Below are 21,009 nucleotides of genomic sequence, written 5' to 3'. Positions count from 1 at the left end.
TGAATCATTACTCAGCAGCAGCAGCAGCGATGGCTCTTTCCATTATTTAAAAGCAAAGTTTACTCAGGAATAGAGCTGACAGAGCCCCAGGGGATGGAGTGCTGGCCTTCCTCACGTTACCATCTGACCCATGTCAGAACACAGCCCAGTAAGTGACTGGATGCCTCCCACAGGAGCTGAAGCACCTCTTCAGCCTCAGCACTGCACGTCACCAAAAGAAAACCCAAGGAAAGAGGTTTTTAAGACGCAGGAGCATCAGAAATCCCCTTCTGTGAACACAGCTCAGCACGAGCACACCCTGCTTCAGCACTTTAACAAGTCCACCTGCATCCTTGGTAAATAACAAGGACATGCTCCTCGTGATGCTTCTGCCAACGCATGGACGCAAATGCTGCAGCAAAGCAGACAAGCTTCTCCAAGATGAGGAAAGCAGCTCGGCTCTTCACCATGTAACGAACGTGTAACAGCAGCATTAACGAGATGAAATTAATTACTGATCCATTCATTCAACAAATTAAGTTCAAACTTTTTTTTTTTTATTAAGCACATTCCACAGTACAAAGCTTTAGATCATGAACGATATCTGTACAATTTAACAGTTCCAATAAGCTGTTCATACACCAACTTTCCAAACAGGTAATTGGCAAACATAATTACAAGTTAGAATTAGACTATCCCAGTGCTTTGAAACATTAATATAGCAGTAATGTACAGTTGCTCAGTTACGTTAGCAAATCAAAGTCCAGAGTGCAGCCAGGATCACTACCATGAATCCCAGGAGTTGAGTTCCTTGGGTGCCAATCACAGAAGTGCACTGCTATGTTACACGAAGCACAGAGAGGTTGGGACCGCATCTTCAAATACCGTTATGTCCCCAGGAAAAAAACGTGAAGTCAAATCTTACACATGCATTTAAAAAAGGACTCCGTTCCTCAGAAACAAATACCTTTTGGTTGTTGGTTTTTTTTTTCTTCAGGGCCGCAACAGATTTTTTTCCAAGGATTGGATATTAAAGCTATCAGATGAGAGGCTGCCCTGCCCTCACACCGCTGCCAGGCCTACCAGGCAGGGGTGTGACGGCCATCTCCCGTACCTCATCACGTTTGGCCATGTGGGTGAAGTAAACGCAGTAACACACGAACGGGAGCTCAGCACTGACCCCAACACCCCGCTCAGTGCGAAGAGGAGAAAACCTCCAGGTGCACTTGTGTTTCTCTGAGCCCGTTTGACACAGAAATGAAGCACCCGAGCACGGCCGTGGCACGCTCGGATCAGCCCCTGGCAGTCTGACACCTCCGCCCTCCTGGCTGCACCAGGGGACAGCTCAGGCCCAAGAAAGCGGTGCCGGAGGACAAAGACGCACGACACCAACGATCAAGGGACTGGCAGCACGTTTCTGTGCCAACACGTATCTTCCCCAGGTGCTCCACGCCGAGTCTGACTGAAGCACGAAGAAAAGCCACCAACAGGCACAGTCACGCACGGCGAACGGGGATTAAACATTCAAGTTTGCATCTGTGTCCACGTCTTACTCCGACAGGAGAGAAACGCAGCCGCAGAAATCCGAGGGGAGACTGAAAACATAAAAAGGAACTGGGGAGATTCCCAAATAAAAGCATGCTAACGAAGAGAAACCAGGAGCAGGGCGCTGCCTTCCAGCTGAGAGCTACGGGTAGGGAAACCAGCACGGCAACTCCACTGCACCACGAGGAAGGGTCACAAAGCAAACATAAGTAAACGTCACTTTGGCCCACGGCACCTTCTCCACCGAGCAGCCAAACCAATGCTAAAGCAGGACACCAGCAGGGAGAACCCGCTGGTGTTCAAAGAAAGACAGCTGGAAACACTGCGGCACAAAATATAGGATACAGAACATAAATTAAACTTCTTTTTTGTTGTCGTCGTTTAATTTTTAAAAAGGTTTAGAAATTACATTTTAAAACATGTAGTTCCCATTAAAAAAATCCTAATGAATACTGAAAACCTCCTTTTGCAGAGAAAACGCCTAGGTAAATTCATGTTAACCCCTACAGTGCCAGTAGTTAGAACATCCTGCTGCCAAGTGCTACCACATCTCGTGTTAGTGTGTAGTGTCAGGACATCCTGACTGCGAGCACCTGGAGGTTACACTGTTATGTACATTATATCTACATGCTTATACAGTATCTGAAATGAGGCAAGCACACATGGAAAGGTTTTACTATAGCAAACATTAGGAAGCGCAGGACGGCTGTGGTACAGAGCACAGTTAAAAGGAAAAGACAGTGCTATACAACTAGTTTAGATAACCTAGCCTGAATTACAGGTAATCTTTAATTTAAAAGAAATTATCGGTGCAGGAACAAGTAAACTGTAATCCAAAAATATTACTGAGCAATTCAGAAATATTTCTAAGAGTCCAACGTACACTCCTATCAAACAAAACAGGCTCTGAATCTGTCATAAGAGCAAAGTCTAAAGGACAACGATGACTTCGAAAGCAAAGCTCTGTACATTCTGGGTATGTGTTTGGCACCCAAATTTCATTGGAGAATGTTTTTTTCTTTAAAGTCAGACAAAAGTGCAAAGCAATATAAATTAGGCCAAGTCCTTTCTTGACGTCTGATTTATTTCTGAAAAACAAGCCATCTGAGTTCAGGTTCTACGGACAATATACATGTGAAGCTTTGGATTTCTCATTGCAGGGAAGGGTAGGCTTCTGAAATTCATCTACTCGAAGTCAGTGAATTTGTAGTAAATTCAAAGACGACCACTGAGAGCAGGAAAGATTAAGAAATTTAGATACAGAATTGTGCTGCTTTGCATCTACACAGCATCTAGAACCAATTCTGACTTTAGCTGTCGGATCAACATCTTCAGGCATGTAGTAGCCAAAATCCAGTAGTTCAAGACTGTGAAACCCTGCAAGAGACAAAAGACAGGCTGAACTCACAACATGCAATCAAACAGCAATGTGTGGAGACACGTGGAGAAGGTTGAGCATGCACCATGTCTGGCACTCCACACTGAAACTACAAGAGCAAAACACCTGTGAGGAGTACAATGCTTAACATGCTAAGGAGGTACTCAGCTTTAAATAATTCACTGTGCTGAAGTCCTTCCTCCAACGATGGGTGCACCTCCACGGGACACTGTCTTTGTTGCTCCCAGCTCACCTCAGCAGCAAGATTCTCAATGACCTTAGTTCACAGGCTTTACTGAAAGTGACTTACAAGTGACCTTTCCTCCCCCCCAGGCTGCAGAGGAGCAAGCTTTGCTCAGGATACAAACTTCTATACACAGGATTTTAAGAAAACAGACAACACATCAAGTAGTTTTAGATTTTGTTTCCCCTGTCCAGACACATGCCCATGTAAATTCTTTCCACAATTCATTACGAATTTTGGTTCTACCTGCCACTTTCCAAAATCACTTTTGTGGACTATGGTGAACTATCCTGTTCTGATATGAAACTCCCATTAAAGGTTAAAACATCTTTAGACATTAACCAATGGCTCCCCTCCTCCCTACCCCAAGACCTAGTGCTTAATATAAGAATATTAGACTATCATATGGTAACAATTTTTATCATGTTACAATAAACAACAGGAATTCAACAGAAAGCAATAAAACTCTCACAGCCAACTGCCAGGACTGTCAAAAATGATCTGCTTTGAAGAGGCATAACATTGCAAGCCTTGTAAAAAACCAAGGGCGCGGGGCTGTTTCAAAAGACAGAAAACTATAATGTTTGAAAGCATATAAAACTGTTTCATTAAATGTCATAATGAAATATTAGCTGTTTGACCATAATTGTACATAAATTTATGATATGTGGATTCTGCTTTCAGAAAAACACATCGAAAAATGACATCACAGCATCTCTCCTGTACAGGAAACAGCATCAGGGGACAGTCATTATTGACACTAACAATTCCTGAGATCACATCCCTGCCTGTTTTTAGTTCTGCATCATGGGACAAGTCAGACATAAGCTGCTCAAAATTGTCAAGCGTGCAGAATTTGAAAGGAAGAACATAATGCCAAAGGCTCTTCATACTTCACTGACAAATCTCCATGATAGTGGATCTTGCAGGTCACATGCAGCAGGAAAGAAAATAAGACACCAACATCATCTTCTTGTGCTTATGACAAACTGTATAGCTTTTCCATGATTCAAAACTAATAACCATTCGACTTCAACAAGCCTTGGAGTTTCCACAGCACAACGTTCATCTAGGTATTGTCCCATGTGGCACAGCAGCCAATGGGAACATGTGCCTATAGAGGAAGCCAAAACCCCTGGGGACACAGCCATGGTGGTGCCAAGCTTTCCACAGCAAGCCTACAACCATGCCACACAGTTTTGGTGTGGAAGTGATGGGGAAGTAGCGTGGGAGGAACTCACTGTTTTGAACAGTTTCATGATTTATCTCCCAGGAAAATGTCATTTAACTACTTCTCCACTCACCACAAATGTTACATTATCACACTTGCTTTCACATTTCTATTGGCCTCCCACTGCACTAAGAATAAAAGAAGGCAGTGAGTTTTACTAAGTCACTCTTGTAGCAACATTCTTAACGTCAGAATTTCTTACATGAGCTGCTCAATACTTTATTCAATACTGCAATAACTCTTTTGATGTAAGAAATACACTCAGACTTTTGAGTTTTAATTTAGAAAAGGGCAGATAAGGACATATGCATGAAATACTGCAGGGAATACTAGTGATTCCCTAACATTCTTGCAGGACAGAACTGAAATTCATATAAGCAATGAGTTGATTTAAATATACTTCTACATCCAAGTTCTAGAGGAGCTGGATGTACATTCATTTCCTTTGATTTTGAAGCAAATAAGCAAGCTCCATTAACTGCTGACTCTGTGTGCTAACACAGACATCTTCCTTAGTCATGGGCCTAATGATATTAAATAATGACAGGCTTTAAAACTCAGTCCAGCAATGCCCAGGCTTTCGCCCTTGATGCTCTGTGGAACCTAACAAGCCACTGAATCTGATGTCTATGCAGAGAGGACATCATTGTGGTTTTCCTCAAAATAAGAAAGAGTTCACTCAGCAGGAACAGCAACCAACACTTCAATGAGGGATGCATACAGGTCAGAGGAAAGTAATTTTTAAGAAACTGCATCTCAAAGAAGCCAAGTATTTCTTCACATACAAAGATATTTCCTACCCAGAAAGAGAGGTCCTACAGAAGGAATGGAAAAAAGTCAGATGAAATCATTACTATAGCAGGAATAAACACACACAGATAGATAACAAAAATCCAGGCTTACACGAAGAGCCACAATGTTTAAGCCAACTACTAATTATCTACTTGAAATAAATCCTTCCAGCTGAGGCAATATTTCACCTAATTCCATTTGTTGTGGTGTTTTCACTTCCTTGAAAGCACCCAGTATCAGCATGGGCAAAGACAGGGCACTGGAGAGTTTGCTAAGGCAATTCCTATGTTTCCAAGTGCCAGCATTCACAGCTATTTATAGTGTGAAGTGCAATTGTTGGCAGCAGTGCAGATGACAGAAGAAAACGAAACCACTGTTGTAACAAACAGATCTACAGCAGAGCTTTTACCCACTGTGCCTGAAGGACTAAAGGAAGCTGACTTGCAGAAAAATCAAAACAAAAACCTCTTAAGTTTGACAGCTTTGTCACACTGCCTAACACAACATAATTTTTAGTTCTGAAAGTCTTCCCAGATACTTATGATCACCATAGAATTGCTCATTTCTGATGAGCATTTGTCCACGGGTTGTATCTACTTTCAGTTTACTAGGAACACATTAAGATCCGCGTTACAAAGATGCCTCAAAAGCTTTGAAAGATTCTGATTTCAACTTGCAACACTTGTACCATGCACCAGATCTCCCTCCATCTCTGATAACACTGCTAATATCTAATAACTTCCCATATTATACCTCGAGCACCCAATTATAATCAGGACCAACTACTGGGGACACGGGGTTAAGATATTACGAAGTGGCAAGTTTTGAATTTCTGTTTTCTTAAGGAAAACAACAGTTTATTGTTACTGTATCCCAATCTGCAGGGGAAGCAATACATTTATGAGCACGTTATAGGCAAAGAGACAAAGGCTTACCTTCTGAGGGTAGTAAAGTGCAGACTGTTATCTGGAGATGTAAGTGTATGTTCTAGAAGGAGAGCGTGTCTCGTTTGGGGCACTGGGTGGCACGTTCAAGAAATCCCAAATCAGAATCGTATCGTCATGGGAACTACTAATGATCTGAAATTCATCAAACTGAAGCCTAAAGACACGTCCTGAATGTTCCTGTGAGTAACAGACATCAGTTAGCAGGCCAAGAAGAGGATAACATTTCATTGCTCGCACAGATACGGACGTGGAATGGTGGATTAACATTTTGGTGCACTGTTAAGGAAGCCCTTAGTTACAAGACACTCTAGTCACACTAGAGTTCAAAGAAAAAGTGCTCATACATAAGCTGTTCAGCATAACACACAGCTTTCAATTAAAGCACTTGTAAACTCTGACTCTGCCCTGCAGGGGCCTGCTGCACACGTCGAGTCAGAGATTATTAAAGACTAATGCAGTCTATCAGCCAGGAAGCATCAATCTAGAAGACTGGCTGGCACTAACAGTGTACACCAGGGGGTCCTTCTCTCACATAACATTTTGCATTCAACACTGCCACCAGCCCAATTTTGTGAAGCACTAACACACCACATCATGGCTTCACCTAGGGCAGTGCTGCAAGGACCAGTATGGCTCGCTCATTAGTAAACACAGAGCATGTCCAAATGCTGCCACAAGGAAAGGATGCTCCATCAGCTCTTTCAAGAATCCTCAGCATGGCACTAGGAGGTCCAAAAAAGGCTTCCCTCTTCATCCTGCTTAGCCATTTGCTAGTACATTTAAGAGGAGCATGAGACCTTTGCTAACAAACTAACTGAAGCTGTCAAACTGATCAAACTATAATCTGAGCCACAGTATACCCATGGAAGAAGCAATTAGTAAAACTAAACACACATATGGCTTAACAGAATAGTTAAATCTCATCTTCACACAAAGATTATTCAAAAGAAGAAAAAACAGAAGTGCTTCTAGAATTGTAAGCACTTCTGAAGTGTCAGAAAGGCCAAACAGGCTGAGTAAGCCAGTTACCATCGTTTGCAGACAGTAACTTTGGGTTGCTGCTACTTTGGAAAAAATGTCTGATTCCTGAAGTAAATCTAAAAGAAAAATATTGCATGAAATTTCAGTTTATTGTCATAAAGCAAAGCCCTCAATACAAGGAAAAATACTGCTTAAGCAACAGCCTCAACTCTGAGAGTCCTCTGAGGCAATGAGAGTTCCTCTGTTAATTCTTTCCACTTATCCTCCCTTCTCTTTGCACACCTCTTCCTTTCAAACTGAAAGGATAGGAAGAAGGTTGAGGAAAGACTCGCAGCATTTCAATCCCACTATTCCCTTCAATAAGAGGAATTCCAAAGCCAGCATGACATTGGCATTAGGGAACCACGGTAATAACTGAAATGATTTGACATAATGTCATGATTTATTTTTTTAGAGTCTCTGAGAACGTCTTAATTTTTCATTCAAGTTTAAGTTCAACTCATGGATGATATGCACATTTTACTTCACTTTTACCAGAAGAAATACCCTAGGCTTTACAGAGAAGCCCCTCAATTTCTCAGCTAACGTAAGGTAAGGGAATAAAATGCCTCTCACTTTTATATGAAAGATTTCAGATAATCTCAAATTAATAAATTAATTATACATACCACTAACGTACGCAAGCATAATGTACTTGCTGGGGCACGAGGGTCAAGAGCAGCTTGCAAGTCCCAGACTTTAATTTTGCTATAAAGTTAAGATAAGATAAGGTTATAAGCATTGTTTCAAGTGTAAGCACAGAAACATCTAAAAGCAACGGACAAAATTCCAGAACTTCCCTTCAGCTAATTTATCAGAATCAAACAAAACGTTCTAATTTATTTTTTGAACTAAATTACTAAAGCTGAATCTCATAAAACACAGACAGTTTTGTACTTCTTTTTAACAGCAAATACAGCAATGCCTTTGTGACAGCCCAAGTGGGTTGTTTATACTCAAGACAAACTAAGTGCATTTGTATACACAAACCAGTTTGGAACTGAAGAACTCAAAAGCCCACAGCACTACTGATGAAGTGCAAAGATCCAACAGGAATTAAGCAGGGACTGCCAACCCCAGGGAGACGATAAGCCCAAATAAAAGGCTAGAGACAAACACAGTTCAAGAACTGTTTTCAATAGATCTACTGTTTACTTGAAGTACAGTTCATACAGAAAAAACTGGAGAATTTGGACATGGATGTATGTTGTCCTGAATCTACTGCACAGTGAAAATACTACTTGCAAGGCAGAGCAAATGAGAAGTGCTTATGGTGGGATTGTGGGGCTCCTGCCTTTAACCTGAGAAACAGCCACTGAACAGTTCTGAGGGCCCTACAAGATACATCTGTGCTCACACTAAATTTCTTCAATGCTGTTGTTTTAAAACAAACACAAACTTAAAGGAAGCATCAATGACTCTGAGTACATGGACCTGGAAAGGAACAATTCCTGAGGGAAGCAACAAAAGAATGCACTGTTTTAGACCAAGTGTCACTTCAGCCAAAATTCTATTTTCTGTTAAGAAGTCAAAGATGAGTGACAAATCTGGTGCGCACTAAAGCTCATCAGAAAAGCAGTTTCTTTTCTACGTAAAACTGCAGCCTGCTCTGCTGAAATGCTCAAGCAGAAGCCACTTAAATAGTGGTCCACCAGTCCAATCAGAAGAGACCTTTTGTGCCACAAACAAAGCCCAAAGGCTGTCAGAATGTTTTAAGAAAGGCAGAACGTTTTGCAATTGCTCTCAGAAACATACCCATCATAGGCTCCACTAACAATCCGCTTGTTGTCAAACCTGATGCATCGGACCAGCTCCTCATGGCCTTCCAATACTCTTAAACAGGCACCACATTCAATGTCCCATAGCCTTAAAAGAACAGAAGAAAGTGAGCACTTCAGGTTCAGTGCTAACCTTACACAGAGTGATTTAAGCATGCAATTGAATGGCTTTCTGTGGAAGATAGCACAATTTGATAAAAAAAGCAGCTGGTAGAACAAGGAGATGTTCCTTGTACGCAGAGAAAAACACACTGCAACTGCAGTACATAAAGACTAATCTAGACATTCAAAATTACATATAAATAAAGGCTCTATACTTGTTAAATTATTTTAAGAAACCTTAATATACTTTTCTTTTCCATTCTGCAGAAATAAGTGATTCCTAGAGGTTCAGAAAGCATGAAAACCAGTGACCAATGTCTCCATCTCTCAAGCAGAAAATAAGGCCAAAAACTACCAGAATACAGAGTTTTGTTTCCCTTCATCTGAACCTCACAGGCTCCCTTTTTCACGTGGATGTAATATGTTAACTCTCACACTGAATAAACCTCCAGTTATACAGCACCTGCTTCCATGGCAAGACATACTGAAGATGAACAGGGAAGCAGCAACAGTCTGGGAAATCCCACTGTCACATGTAAATGCACACAGGTGCATACTTACAGCCTGCTGGCACCCACCTAATGGTATTGTCAGAAGATCCACTGACAACTAGTCGATCCCTGTACTGCAGGCATGCAATGCCACGCTTGTGCCCGTTCAGAGTACGAACAAACTCGCATGTACTCGTACTCCAGACCTGTGAAACATGAGAAGAATGTTTCTCTGAGAATTACAATCAATAAAGGGTTTTGACTTCCAACAGAAGCTGTTACAAACTCATAAGCAGAAGCCTAAGACTGACATTTGCTGGAAAGCAGAATGAAAACTTAGGGAGTATTTTTACAGGCAAAGAGGAGGTATGTGGTCTTAGTGGAAGATGGCATTAGGGAATCTAGTAATGACAAGAGCCATTTGCTCTGCTATTGTACATCGTGTCAATAAGGAAGATTAAAAGGTTGGAGGTAAGCTTTTTTAATTTATTTTTTTAAATATTTTCAAGTAGTAGACACTGGTTCAGGTGACTTTGAAAGGCCAATGACATTTGAATCTTGGTACGGTAGTAATCCTTTAAAAAAAGAGAAAGCTATCTCATATACAAAAATAAGCTGGTTTGTTGTTTGTTTTTTTTAACCAATCTGCTTCTAAGAGAAGACCAAAGCCATGGCCTATTAAAGCTTGGTGGCTGTTCCTTCCTCAACACGAAAGTATTTTGATCAAATTTGTCCATTTTTAATGAGCTGCTATAGAAGTTGTAACGTAAAGGATTCATGTAAAGTAGCTCATTTTCCAAAATAAGTGCTGTGGGTCCTTTGGCAGATATTCGGATGTGAAACTGCCAAGAGCTTTTTGGCACAGTCTAGGGTAGCTCTGGTTCTAGAGAAGGAAGGGTGGAAACGCTTTTGTTATATTAATACACTCTGGGTAACTCAAATTTTCTGGTATGTAATAGTTTTCAAATACAGCATTTTAATTATTTAAACACAGCAAAGTCTGGTTTAGCTGGGAAGGGGCAGTATGGAAAAGCAACTTCTGATAAATTTCATGTCTGGAACAGGACTGCCAATTGAAATAAGAAAAAAAAAGGCATTTGGAAAAAGGCACAGTATGCCACATTTAACAAACAAACCAATCTTGAGATTAGAGTTCAAATGACGAGTAGGCTTTACTTTTTTGGAGCTGTACAACCGTGACCACAAAAATGTTACAAGCCTCATTATATGCACGAAGACATTAACAGCTAGGAGGAGGAAGCAGCTAGCTGAATGGCAAGAAGAAAGGCATAGAACTGTTTACAAAAGCCTTGCCTATTCAGATTGGAATTGTAACTTTCAGAAGCTTTTCTGTCTCAGTACGCATCCAGACCCAAAGGAGAGCTCTGCCAACTTACTTTAATGGTCCTGTCACCTGATGCTGACACAATATACTTGTCATCAAAGTCTACCACATTAACAGCAGCACGGTGGCCAACCAGGACACGGCGCAGGGTGATGTCAGTAGGCGATGCCATGTCCCAGACAGCAATGGATCTGTCCTTTGAGCACGTCACCATTAAGCCATTACTGAACCTCAAGTGAAGCACTGCCTCATTGTGATGAATCAACGTGTTCAGAACTTCACCAGTATTTACATCCCAAACTCTGCAAAAGAAAAGATATTTATCCCAAATGAATGAACTATGTACATTATACAGTGCAAACACAAACAGCTCTGCTACCATCTCCAAGAGAGGGCTTTCTGGTTCGCCAACACCTCTTTAGGCTATGGAAGGTCAGAAAGGTAGGAACTAGGAAAGTATCCTGGTTCACTTCCCAGTCACAAGCCGTAACTAGCAGCAGTGAGCAGTTATGCAAGGAAAAGCCTAAGCTAGGACTCCTGCTAAAAGAAAGGGTTGCACAGTAAGGAAACATGACTAGAACTAATCTTTTCAGGTGGATTAGAACCTGTGTAATGCACAAACTGCAAACCAAAAACAAATATTATACAGCTTATTTTTTTATACCACTGAGAGTTAGCACAAACCAGTATCAATTGGAAAGAAGCAGCTTCGTGGGCTTACATCAAGTGAAAATCACTAATGATTTTATAGTAAGTGATAGCCACTATGATCAGTTCTTAATTTCAATAGATGAACACAGAGAGCAATGCAAACCACCAGGAGTAAAGGCCCTTCCACCAAACTCTACTTCAGCATTTGCATATATAAAGTCTTCTGTTCACTGATAAACACTCCATATATAACGTTTCCTTTCACTGTAAGTCATAACTAAAGTATGTCAGAAGGTGATGTAAGAAACGTTAAATGAGGTCATCACCACGTAACCAATGCATCAGCCACTGCACTCCGTGTTGTGCTTTGAAAGATACAGGTCACATTCCTTCTCAATGCTTAACAATACAAAGCACGAGACAGACTTTGAAAAAAATGACTGAATGTGATGCTCTGCCAAGTGCAAATGCCTTACTTTTGGAACAGTGGTATTGCACTCACATAAGGGATGTTTTCTGACATTTGGAGATCATTACCTGATATTCACTCTTTTTAAATTTTTTTCCCCAAAAAACTCAACACTCACCTCACTGTAGAATCTGAAGATCCAGTTACAATGACCCTTTCATCATATTGCAGACAAAGAACTGAGCCAGTATGTCCTGTTAATACTTTCAAACATTCCAAGCTTGTTTTGTCCCAAATCTGTTAAAAATAAAAAGTATAAATGGCTTGCCAAGATCAGGAACATGCATTCAAGAAACTTGAACACTTCTGCTACCGAGAAGGAAGAAATCTGGACAGAGCAATAAGAACCCTTGGCAAAGCTGCCTGTCCAGACAGTGACTCTTGTCCTCCTTTCTAAGTTGGTAAGTCTCTTTGATGCAAGCTTTTGGCATAACAGTAAACAACCAAAGAACATGAAAAGACAAAAGGCTGTTTTGCAAAAAGAAATGCCATGGCACTCAGGGATAGCTTGCATGAAAGCTGCTTAGTTTTCATGGAAGCAAACCATTTGGAATGACAAAAAGACACAGCTGGCAGTAAGTACTACATAGTTCTCTTTCATGTAGGTGAACTCGTGCTTCTTTGCAGCCAGAAGCACTGATTTCCTGACTGCAAAGTTTCTAGAGTACAACACAGGTGAAGACTTTACAGGGCTACAGAAGGCATTAAACAATGCTGGAGTAAGATACAAGAGAACTCATCAAGGAAACAGCTTTCCATCCACGGCAGAACTACTATTTACACATAGAGAAAAGACAAAAAAAGTCATTACCTTAATGGAGTTATCTCGTAGGCCACTGATTATCTTCTCATCATCATACTGTAAACAGTAGACACCTTTGCTATTTTCAGAGCGGCACTGAATCCTTTGCAAATTATGTCGCCCACATCGCCAGTTAGATTCTATAGTCTAACAAGAGGTGAAACAATCAGGAGTTAAGCACGAGGCTGCAGGCTCAAGCATGATTACTCCAACAGATGCACAGCAAATCTTTCCCACTGTTACAAAGTTCATCCTTAAATTTTAGGGATAAGGGATTTAAATTGCGTCTCTCCACCCACCCATAAAACACCATCAATTTGGACCTCTGTATTTTGTCACAACAAAAGCAGAGTTCAGTGCTGAAAATCACAGTCAAGCAGCTTTCATAAGAAAGTCAAGAGGAACCATCAGAAAGATGCATTCCATAACGATCTGGTCTCCCCCTGTATTTACACAGACATCTTGCAGCAGCAGCAAATAACGTGTATGGTGTGTGCTCAGCATCACTGAGTAACTAATGTACAGACCCCTGGGCCCTCCCTGCCCCTGCCCAGCCATCTCCCACGTTAGCTGTCATGGGAGACAGGACACCTTACAGGGAGCCAAACTATTTCAGAGCAGAATAAGAATTATTTCCATCTTGTAATCAGCTTTCCTACTTGTGAAAAGCCCAATGTTGGCTCCAAAGACAAGCGAGATACGGGATTTTGGTCAGAAGGTCTGTGCACAACTCTGGGACAACACTTGCAGTACCTCAGAGGCTGAAATGCTTTTCATCTTCTAGCACAGGCACAACAGCCCACATATCTGACTGCTTAACTGATGCCCTCCACGGTGCTGCTGTGGGGTGAAGCTGATCAACTATCAGTTAGTTTGGAAAAGGTATTTATAATCAAATCCTAACTCTAAAGCAATACCAGACACTTCTGCTGTTCTGTGCAGTTCTTCCTCTCCTCTCCAAGACCAGAAAACAACTAAAGTGATAATTAAAGACAAAAGTACAGTGCAGCTATGATCTCCCAGTTCCAGGAAAACAAGCCTACTTTAGCACTAGCCAGTGTACCACTTGCTTTTCTGTGCATTTACCCCTTCAATTGTCTCCCACTCTGCAACTTGGAGAGAATTATCCACAATTATAATACAAACCTGATGTACTACGAGAATTTGTCTTAACTCAGAAGTACTAAGGGAAGCTTCTGGAAGAGCATGCAGACCAGTTGTTCATCCCCTTTCATTCTCTTCCAATTTGTTGGGGAAGCTAATGGAATTAAGACAGCAAGTCATTTGCCAGTTCAGGATCAGCTTTCCTGGCCAGGTAGAGGACTGCTGATTGCCAGACTGAATCGGGCACAGGCTGTTCAGATCTGACACTGGCTCCACTTGGGCTCCTGCTCTGAAGGTAGCAGACTGCTCATTTTGCTACTTCCTCAGCATGGGATGGACGTGTCAGGAAGGAAGGGCTCTCAAGCTTCATGTGAAGATTTATCATCTGTGCTCGGAGGGCAGAACTGCAACTCATTAATTCCTTTGCTGTTACAGAGCTGATAGGCTACTCTTGGAAACAGCAGAGAATTTAAGATACTAACAGCAAGAACCATTATAACTAAAGATCTGAAGGCAAGCCATTTTAAAATGCAATAACTAACACTGAATATGCTGGAGATAAAGTATCCCAGATTCAAGTCATCCAATTCAAATAGCTTTAAAAACCATATACATTCAGACATTCAGTTTTAAGAAGTCGCCTGAGGGAGAGTTTCCCTACAGGAACGTTCTTGGAACGGTCTGAAATTAGCAGCTTTACGTACCACGTGCTGGATTACTCTAACCACCAGGCACTGCAACACCATTTGAGCACCTCCACGCCTCAGGTTCCTGTGACAGCCATTACCAAGAGCTACAGAACACACCGAGAGCACCACAGATCAGCAGCCTCTAGCAGTTTTCTAATCTGAACAGCAGTCGGTAGGAGTATGCTGACCAAACATTTTGGAACTAGTGTTGGCTTAACTCTTCGTAGCTCACCATAGGAAGCGACATAATATGCTTACCACAAGAAAACGCTGGCGTCAGATAAAGGAAACTAAAGGAATTATTTCTATCTACATGAAGGCACCGTAAAGCTGTAAGTCACATGCAGGTGCACATTCTGATTCTGCAAGTAGATATCATTTCGTTTGTACGCTCTACGGTGTGGCTACTGTGGGAAAATACTTGATGTTTTTTGAGAACTTGTAAAATCCCCTTACACTGCGTAAATTTTCAGTGCGCTGGGAAAGTAGCCACAATACACAGAGAATATACAGCAGCATTTAAATTAGCAACAGAGTGAAAACAGATGTGTACGTATAGAGAAATAACATTATTTTAGATGACTAAATACAGCTGAGTGGGTGGGCAACCTGGAGGACCCTCTGAAAAGGAACATGTTTAATACAATACTGGCAACCACATAAAAGCTTCTGCTGTAGGAGATTTCTGGTTGTTACCAAATAGTGCAGTTAATAGGTTTTCAGCTGCAGCTCCTTCCAGGAGATATCTTAATACAGTACGTACACACTGAGTAGGTATGCAGGCGTGTACAAGCAGACAGGAAGAAAATCGCTGCTTCAGGGACTGCTACAAGCATTGTGGAGTCAGTGCTGAGAGACTCCATTTATTTGCATGCTTACAGCAACAAAGCTAACACCAATTCACACAGCACTCTACTGCATTTTCTGCAGACTCTCGAAATCTCCAAGGTAACTGTCCCTAACCATGGGTTTCACAGCTAAAAGCAAGCGGAGCAGAACGCTGTCCTTGGTTCACAGGCACAGCAAACAGTTCCACACACTTTACCAACCACTCACTTAAGAAGACAGCAGCAAGTATGCTACACAACCAAAAAAATCTGGACATGAGGGATAAGGAACAAATGGGAAGGTAAAGCATCTGCCATGTGGAGAGCCATTTAGCAGATGAAGAACAGCAGAAATGGACAGAAAAAGGCACTCTGAGAAAAACTCCCAGAGAAGCCCAAGATACAGAAGAATAGCCAAGCCTTAACCATGCCAAGGTAAGTTCACTGGTACAAGGACAGTAAAAAAGATGCAATCCACCTGGACTAGCAGTTGGAACATTTGCCATACTTTAGATGTTAAGCATAATCTATTAAGAGCAGGGTTTGGTTTTTTTCCCCCCATGTTTGATGATGTTCACTTCCTTGGCTAAAAACAGGACTTTTATCCTTGTGAATATTAGTGCAAAGTGGGTTTATCTTTACCCCCAAAACCAAAGAGACTGTTCTCTGAGAAAACACAACTTTCAGGACAGAAGCAGCAGGAAAAGGATCCTACATATTTGAACCACAGAAAGGGCTCTCCTGAGGCACTGGGCATTTACAGCAAAAACAGCTGAAGCCCCAAACCCTTGTTCTTCACACACTTTTAGAGTTGATCCTGTGTCATCAGGGTGAAAAGGGCTGAGTATCTCATTCCTTCTGAAGTTAAAAGGTTTGATAAGCAAAGATGGAATGACAGTCTGGCTGTGGCACCAGGCTCCTCACACTACTGAGGAATTTCCCCTCCCTGAAGATGCTATGACCATTAGGAAATTAAAAAAAAAAAAGCACCAAACAAGGATGCTGATCCCAAAGATCCCAATGGGAGTCCCAACATCACTGCTGGGTTTCCAATCTGCTGTTAGCCAGCAAAAGCAGAGCAGCTTCTGTAGTCTCTGTGAGAGTCTTATGAGGAAATGCTGCATGATGCACGTGGCCCAGGAGGCTTAAAGTGGTCCTCAAGGGCAACCTGCACAGTGCTGCCTGGCCTGTCACTGCAGCAGCACAAAGCACAGCACTTCAGACCACACAGAGCCAAGTGCCTCACAGCAATGCGCGGCAAAGCCTACATGGGAAGGTGAAATAAACAGTGACATGGTAATTAAATGCAAGAAAGTAATTCTAAATAAAGGCCAGGCTTGTGTATTTACCTGAATACCCAAATGACAATAAAACCCATCTTCATAAAGAATTACAGAAGCAAGACTAATGAACAGAGAAACAGGAACTGATTATAACCCCACTAACATAAAGCACACAGCAATCGTTACACATTTGTTCAAGTCCAGGCACAAGTCTGAAAAATAAGAAGAAAGGTCCACTTTCACATTAAAAACAAGAAGAAAGAAAGAACTTTTAGTAACTGGGCTTCCCATCTGACTTGTAAGAACACAGCACTTTGTTGTTACACTGTGAAGAACACTGAAATTAAAGTGAGGCCAAAAAGCTACGAATGTACTACTGAACCACTCCAAGTCCAAATATTGCATGGGCCTTCAGACCACTTTGGGCTAAAGTATCACTTTTAGGGTGAACTCTTTTAGGAGACCAGAAGAGAAGCTCTAAATGGTGGAGTCCAAAAATATAAACAACTCTACAGAAAAAGGAATGGGAAGCTGCTCCTATAACAAGTATTGCAATGAAATCACATGGGTTTTTTTTGGCAGAATTTAAGACCTAAAAATTAAGTTCTATCATTCACAGCTACTCAGATAAGATCCAAGTGTGAACAATATAAATTGGTAAATGTTGTCTTTCTGCATGCAACCAACCTGATACATATGAAGCTGCTCAGTGGTCCACCAAGTAAAACCATCCCCATCTCACTGCAGCCTTGCCACAGAAAGAACAGATCAGATGCTGAGTGGGATAGGTATGGACAGTGGAATAGGCACATCTGTTACCAAGGAAGAGAAGACCACTTGCAAAAACTGTATTAAAGGCCAGCAACAAAAAAGGAAAACCCTGGGGAACAGCTGACTGTAAGATGTTCTCTCAGAGTGGCAAAGCAATGTTACACACAAGGGATGCCTTAGGCAAATCAGGTAAAAAAAGAAAAAAAAAAGGAGTGGGGCTGCAGACAAATGGAAGCTTTAGCCCTAAATAACAATAATTTAGTATTAGAATTCCTACTGCCCAAGATGGTGGCAATGACTGACACGCTGAGAACAGAAGAGAGTGAAAAGGCAGGAAGTAAGAATGGAATGAGGTATCCACACAGCATCCAGCACCGTGCCCTGGGGAGGCCACCAAGCAACAGGCTGCTGTGCAAGACTCTTGGACTTCACCTGCACAGGTGGTGTGTTTTCCCAGGGAGGGAATAAACACCAGAACCCTCTCATCTCCTATTCAGTAGGAGATGTAAAAGAAGATGGAGATGAGCAAAGCAGTTACTTCTTCCCCAAAAGGTCTGTCCTCTGTATCAGGCTCCTCTGCACAGGTAGCCACGAAGCATGAAATCCCAGGAGATCCAAGGCAGCATCTGATGAAGAGAATCCTTTCCATCTCTGCAGCTGCATGTTGCAATGACCACGGTACCACCCACATATGGCTCTCGGTGGTTTTCTCTTTGATGTTCCCCCTCATCTCCAACTTCTATCAAGGATGTACAGCACACTTAGGACACACAGTGAAGAGCCAAGCTTTCAGGTTACAGATGTAGTGTTAAAATATACTGACTCTAAATGGACTCCTGCTACCAAAGAGAGGTACAATAAATCCAACTCTTCCAGACATGGAAAGGAAGTGTTAAAAATGTGAGCTAACATCAATGGAAGCAGAGAGCTCCTCCCAAGTACTCTGATGACACACAGGTGCTGTATACACACCTGACGAAGTACAGTGCTGATGAAGGACAAAATCATTGCATCTTTTAGTTCCCATTTGAAACAATAACTTTATCATCTCAATTAGGTGGACCTAAGCTTCCCAGAACCAAGATGAGAACTTGCCATGTTTTTGAAGACAAGGGAAACATTTATGGAACAGCCTCCTCAACTCATCACATGGACACTTGTGCTAGTTCTGCAGGGAAAACCGAATAGTTGGCCGGGCTTCACAAATATTATGGAAAAAGTCCAGGGACTCAGGGTTCTGCAATCAGCAGTATTAAGCTTCCCATCTTGGCATGCTGCCCATTAACACAACCCACTCCAAACAGCTGACCTTCATGCAGTGCTTAGGGACTGCACCCAGTCACAGGACACCTTGCAGCAAAAAAAATTCTCCCTGTAAACCAGTCTTGCAAACCCAGACTCCATTCCCTGAGATATGCCCCCAAGAGGGTTTTCCCCTGAAAAATATCCTGCAGAAGCTTGGCAATCCAATGTGGGACACGGAGACATTTAGCACTGCTGGACCACCTCTTGTGAAATGAAACCTTATTAAATATTTGGCTTCACAGAGGGAGAGATCTCTTTCCAAGAATTTGGTTTCCGATCTCTAAATGTCCTCTTATTTTCAAATCCGATGATTTCAGGAGTGACATGATGTTCCTAAAATGTGTTTGGCACGAAGTGAACAGCCACTGGCACTAGTAAGCCTTCAGAGAGGGAAGGGAGCCTCATTTGCCGAATCACAGCCTGTCCTACCTTGCAGTTAACGACACATCATGGTTGCATGGACTTTTGACCTAAAATGCACATAATGTCTGAGGGAAAGAATTCACATTTGCTACTTCTCATTCCTCAGTTTTCCTTCTAATCGTTAATGCAAGTTTTGGATTACTTTTCAAATTCTGTCAGTCAATCAAAAGAATAAAGGACATTCCTCTTAGAGTTCATCTCCACCCACAGACCCAGTTCAGCACCAGCTCCTGAAAACTAGTACCTTCTCATGTCACAACAGCCTAGCCAAATGTGCTTCACTTTCGTCCTCTACAGGGAAAATACTGACTGAATAGATTTCCTGTTACATCAAATAGCTTTTACTGTATTAAAAATAAAGTAATTGAGTCCTTCAGATGCAAGGTAATTCAGATACTATGATAATCATATTGCAGTGCTAATACAGTAGCCTTGGTAGGAGGACGAAGGGAGTGTCTGCATCTCTGGCTCATCATGAGCTCCCTCAGCTCTGACAGAAGAATGAAGATCTTACCCAAGGCCCAAACAAATATTTAAAGAAAAAACATTTTGATATTCAGAGATAGAAAACTCTTCAACACTGCTAAAATGAAAGTCTTATTTAAGAGCTTCTGCATGTTGCTTTGAAAAACGAAGAAATGGGGAAAGTAAGGCATAAAAAAGCCCAACCAAATGTAAAATCAAAACCAAGCATTAGAAAGTTAGGAAGTGTTCCAGCCCTTACAGTTAAGCCCTGTTGCCATTGTTACCTACCACCTACATCTTTTAACAATGTTAAAAGCTTCTTTTGAAAGTCCTTTAGGAAAGCAATTTGTGAAAAGTGCTTTAAAAGGGTGATTCATAAGAAAAAAAAAATCTAACACACTCTTGGACGCTGAGTTGTTAGCAAAAATACTAACCCCATTCCAGGTTTGAAACCTACAAACAGCAGTATTTCAAAACCTGAAAGAAACATTTAAGAAGAGAAGAAACTAACACAGTATGACACTCTCGCCATTCTGCCTTCCCCTTCCAGCTGAGCCCAGAGTGGGAAATACATAAAGCCAACAGTGATGACACTGGAAGTAGCCATTAGTTTCAAGCAGAGACTTCACCATTCCAGAAGACTGGACAAAGATGCGTTTGGTTCCTGAATATGGACAGAGGCTGTCATTCAGCTTGCAAATAAGCATCAGATTTCTTTGCATAGGTTACATTTAACCCATAGTTCTGCATCTTTAAATGTTTATAAATTGTTTAACAGGTTAAAAATATTTAGAAATTGGATTATATTTTGCAGCAGTTACATTTTACAGATAGGCTCAGAGTTCTGAAGAACTTTACAGAGTGCCAAGCAACACAAACTCACGTTTGCCATAGCAGAATGATTCCATTAGATCATGTAGGCCTTAAACATCAAAACACATTTCCCTGCTAATGAATTTCAGACCAAAACGTTAAGTCTATCACGTGGTTGAAATAAATACAATAACACCTGAGGTGTCACTGAAGAGTCCTGTGTGTATGCACAGCAAACTGAGCAAGACTGACATTCTGCTGCTAAGTACAACAGTAAGATGATCCTGATCAGAAATATCTTTAAGGAGTGAGCCCAACATTGTTACTCCAGCAAGATATCCACAATTTTAGTATCAGACAAAAGATCTGTCATTTCTCCCACCTCCTTACCACCAATACCCTTGCCGAGTTTGTTACTGCAGGACCAACTGTTCTTCCATCACAAAAATCTTCAAAAAAGATTCCCATTCACTGCAGAAAGTTATTTGTATCATTTACAGTTTTTCAAGTAATAAGTCACTACACAAGCTACACTTCCAAATGATCAGTGTTCAG

The 21,009-nt window shown here is 41.5% G+C and overlaps 1 protein-coding gene across 4 annotated transcripts in view; it reads right to left on the bottom strand.

Annotated features, from left to right (window-relative positions):
• Positions 1-1,808: 1,808 nt before the first annotated feature.
• Positions 1,809-21,009, bottom strand: part of FBXW11 (F-box and WD repeat domain containing 11) — a 61,081-nt gene continuing 41,880 nt past the window's right edge. For all 4 annotated transcript variants that reach the window (XM_065734467.1, XM_065734463.1, XM_065734468.1 and 1 more), the window contains 8 exons: positions 12,784-12,921; positions 12,091-12,209; positions 10,905-11,154; positions 9,595-9,713; positions 8,892-9,002; positions 7,766-7,844; positions 6,105-6,293; positions 1,809-2,901 (listed from right to left, as the gene is read on the bottom strand). In XM_065734467.1, the coding sequence (XP_065590539.1) occupies positions 6,132-6,293; positions 7,766-7,844; positions 8,892-9,002; positions 9,595-9,713; positions 10,905-11,154; positions 12,091-12,209; positions 12,784-12,921 (978 nt within the window). In that variant the 3' untranslated portion in view covers positions 1,809-2,901; positions 6,105-6,131. The remainder of the gene's footprint in view (positions 2,902-6,104; positions 6,294-7,765; positions 7,845-8,891; positions 9,003-9,594; positions 9,714-10,904; positions 11,155-12,090; positions 12,210-12,783; positions 12,922-21,009) is intronic.

The sequence above is a fragment of the Cyrtonyx montezumae genome, unplaced genomic scaffold (genome assembly GCF_038088225.1).
Source record: "Cyrtonyx montezumae isolate F1298 unplaced genomic scaffold, pur_monq_1.0 scaffold_18, whole genome shotgun sequence".
NCBI lineage: Eukaryota > Metazoa > Chordata > Aves > Galliformes > Odontophoridae > Cyrtonyx > Cyrtonyx montezumae.
Note: the sequence above shows the minus strand (reverse complement) of the source record. Positions and strands in the feature narration are given on the sequence as shown.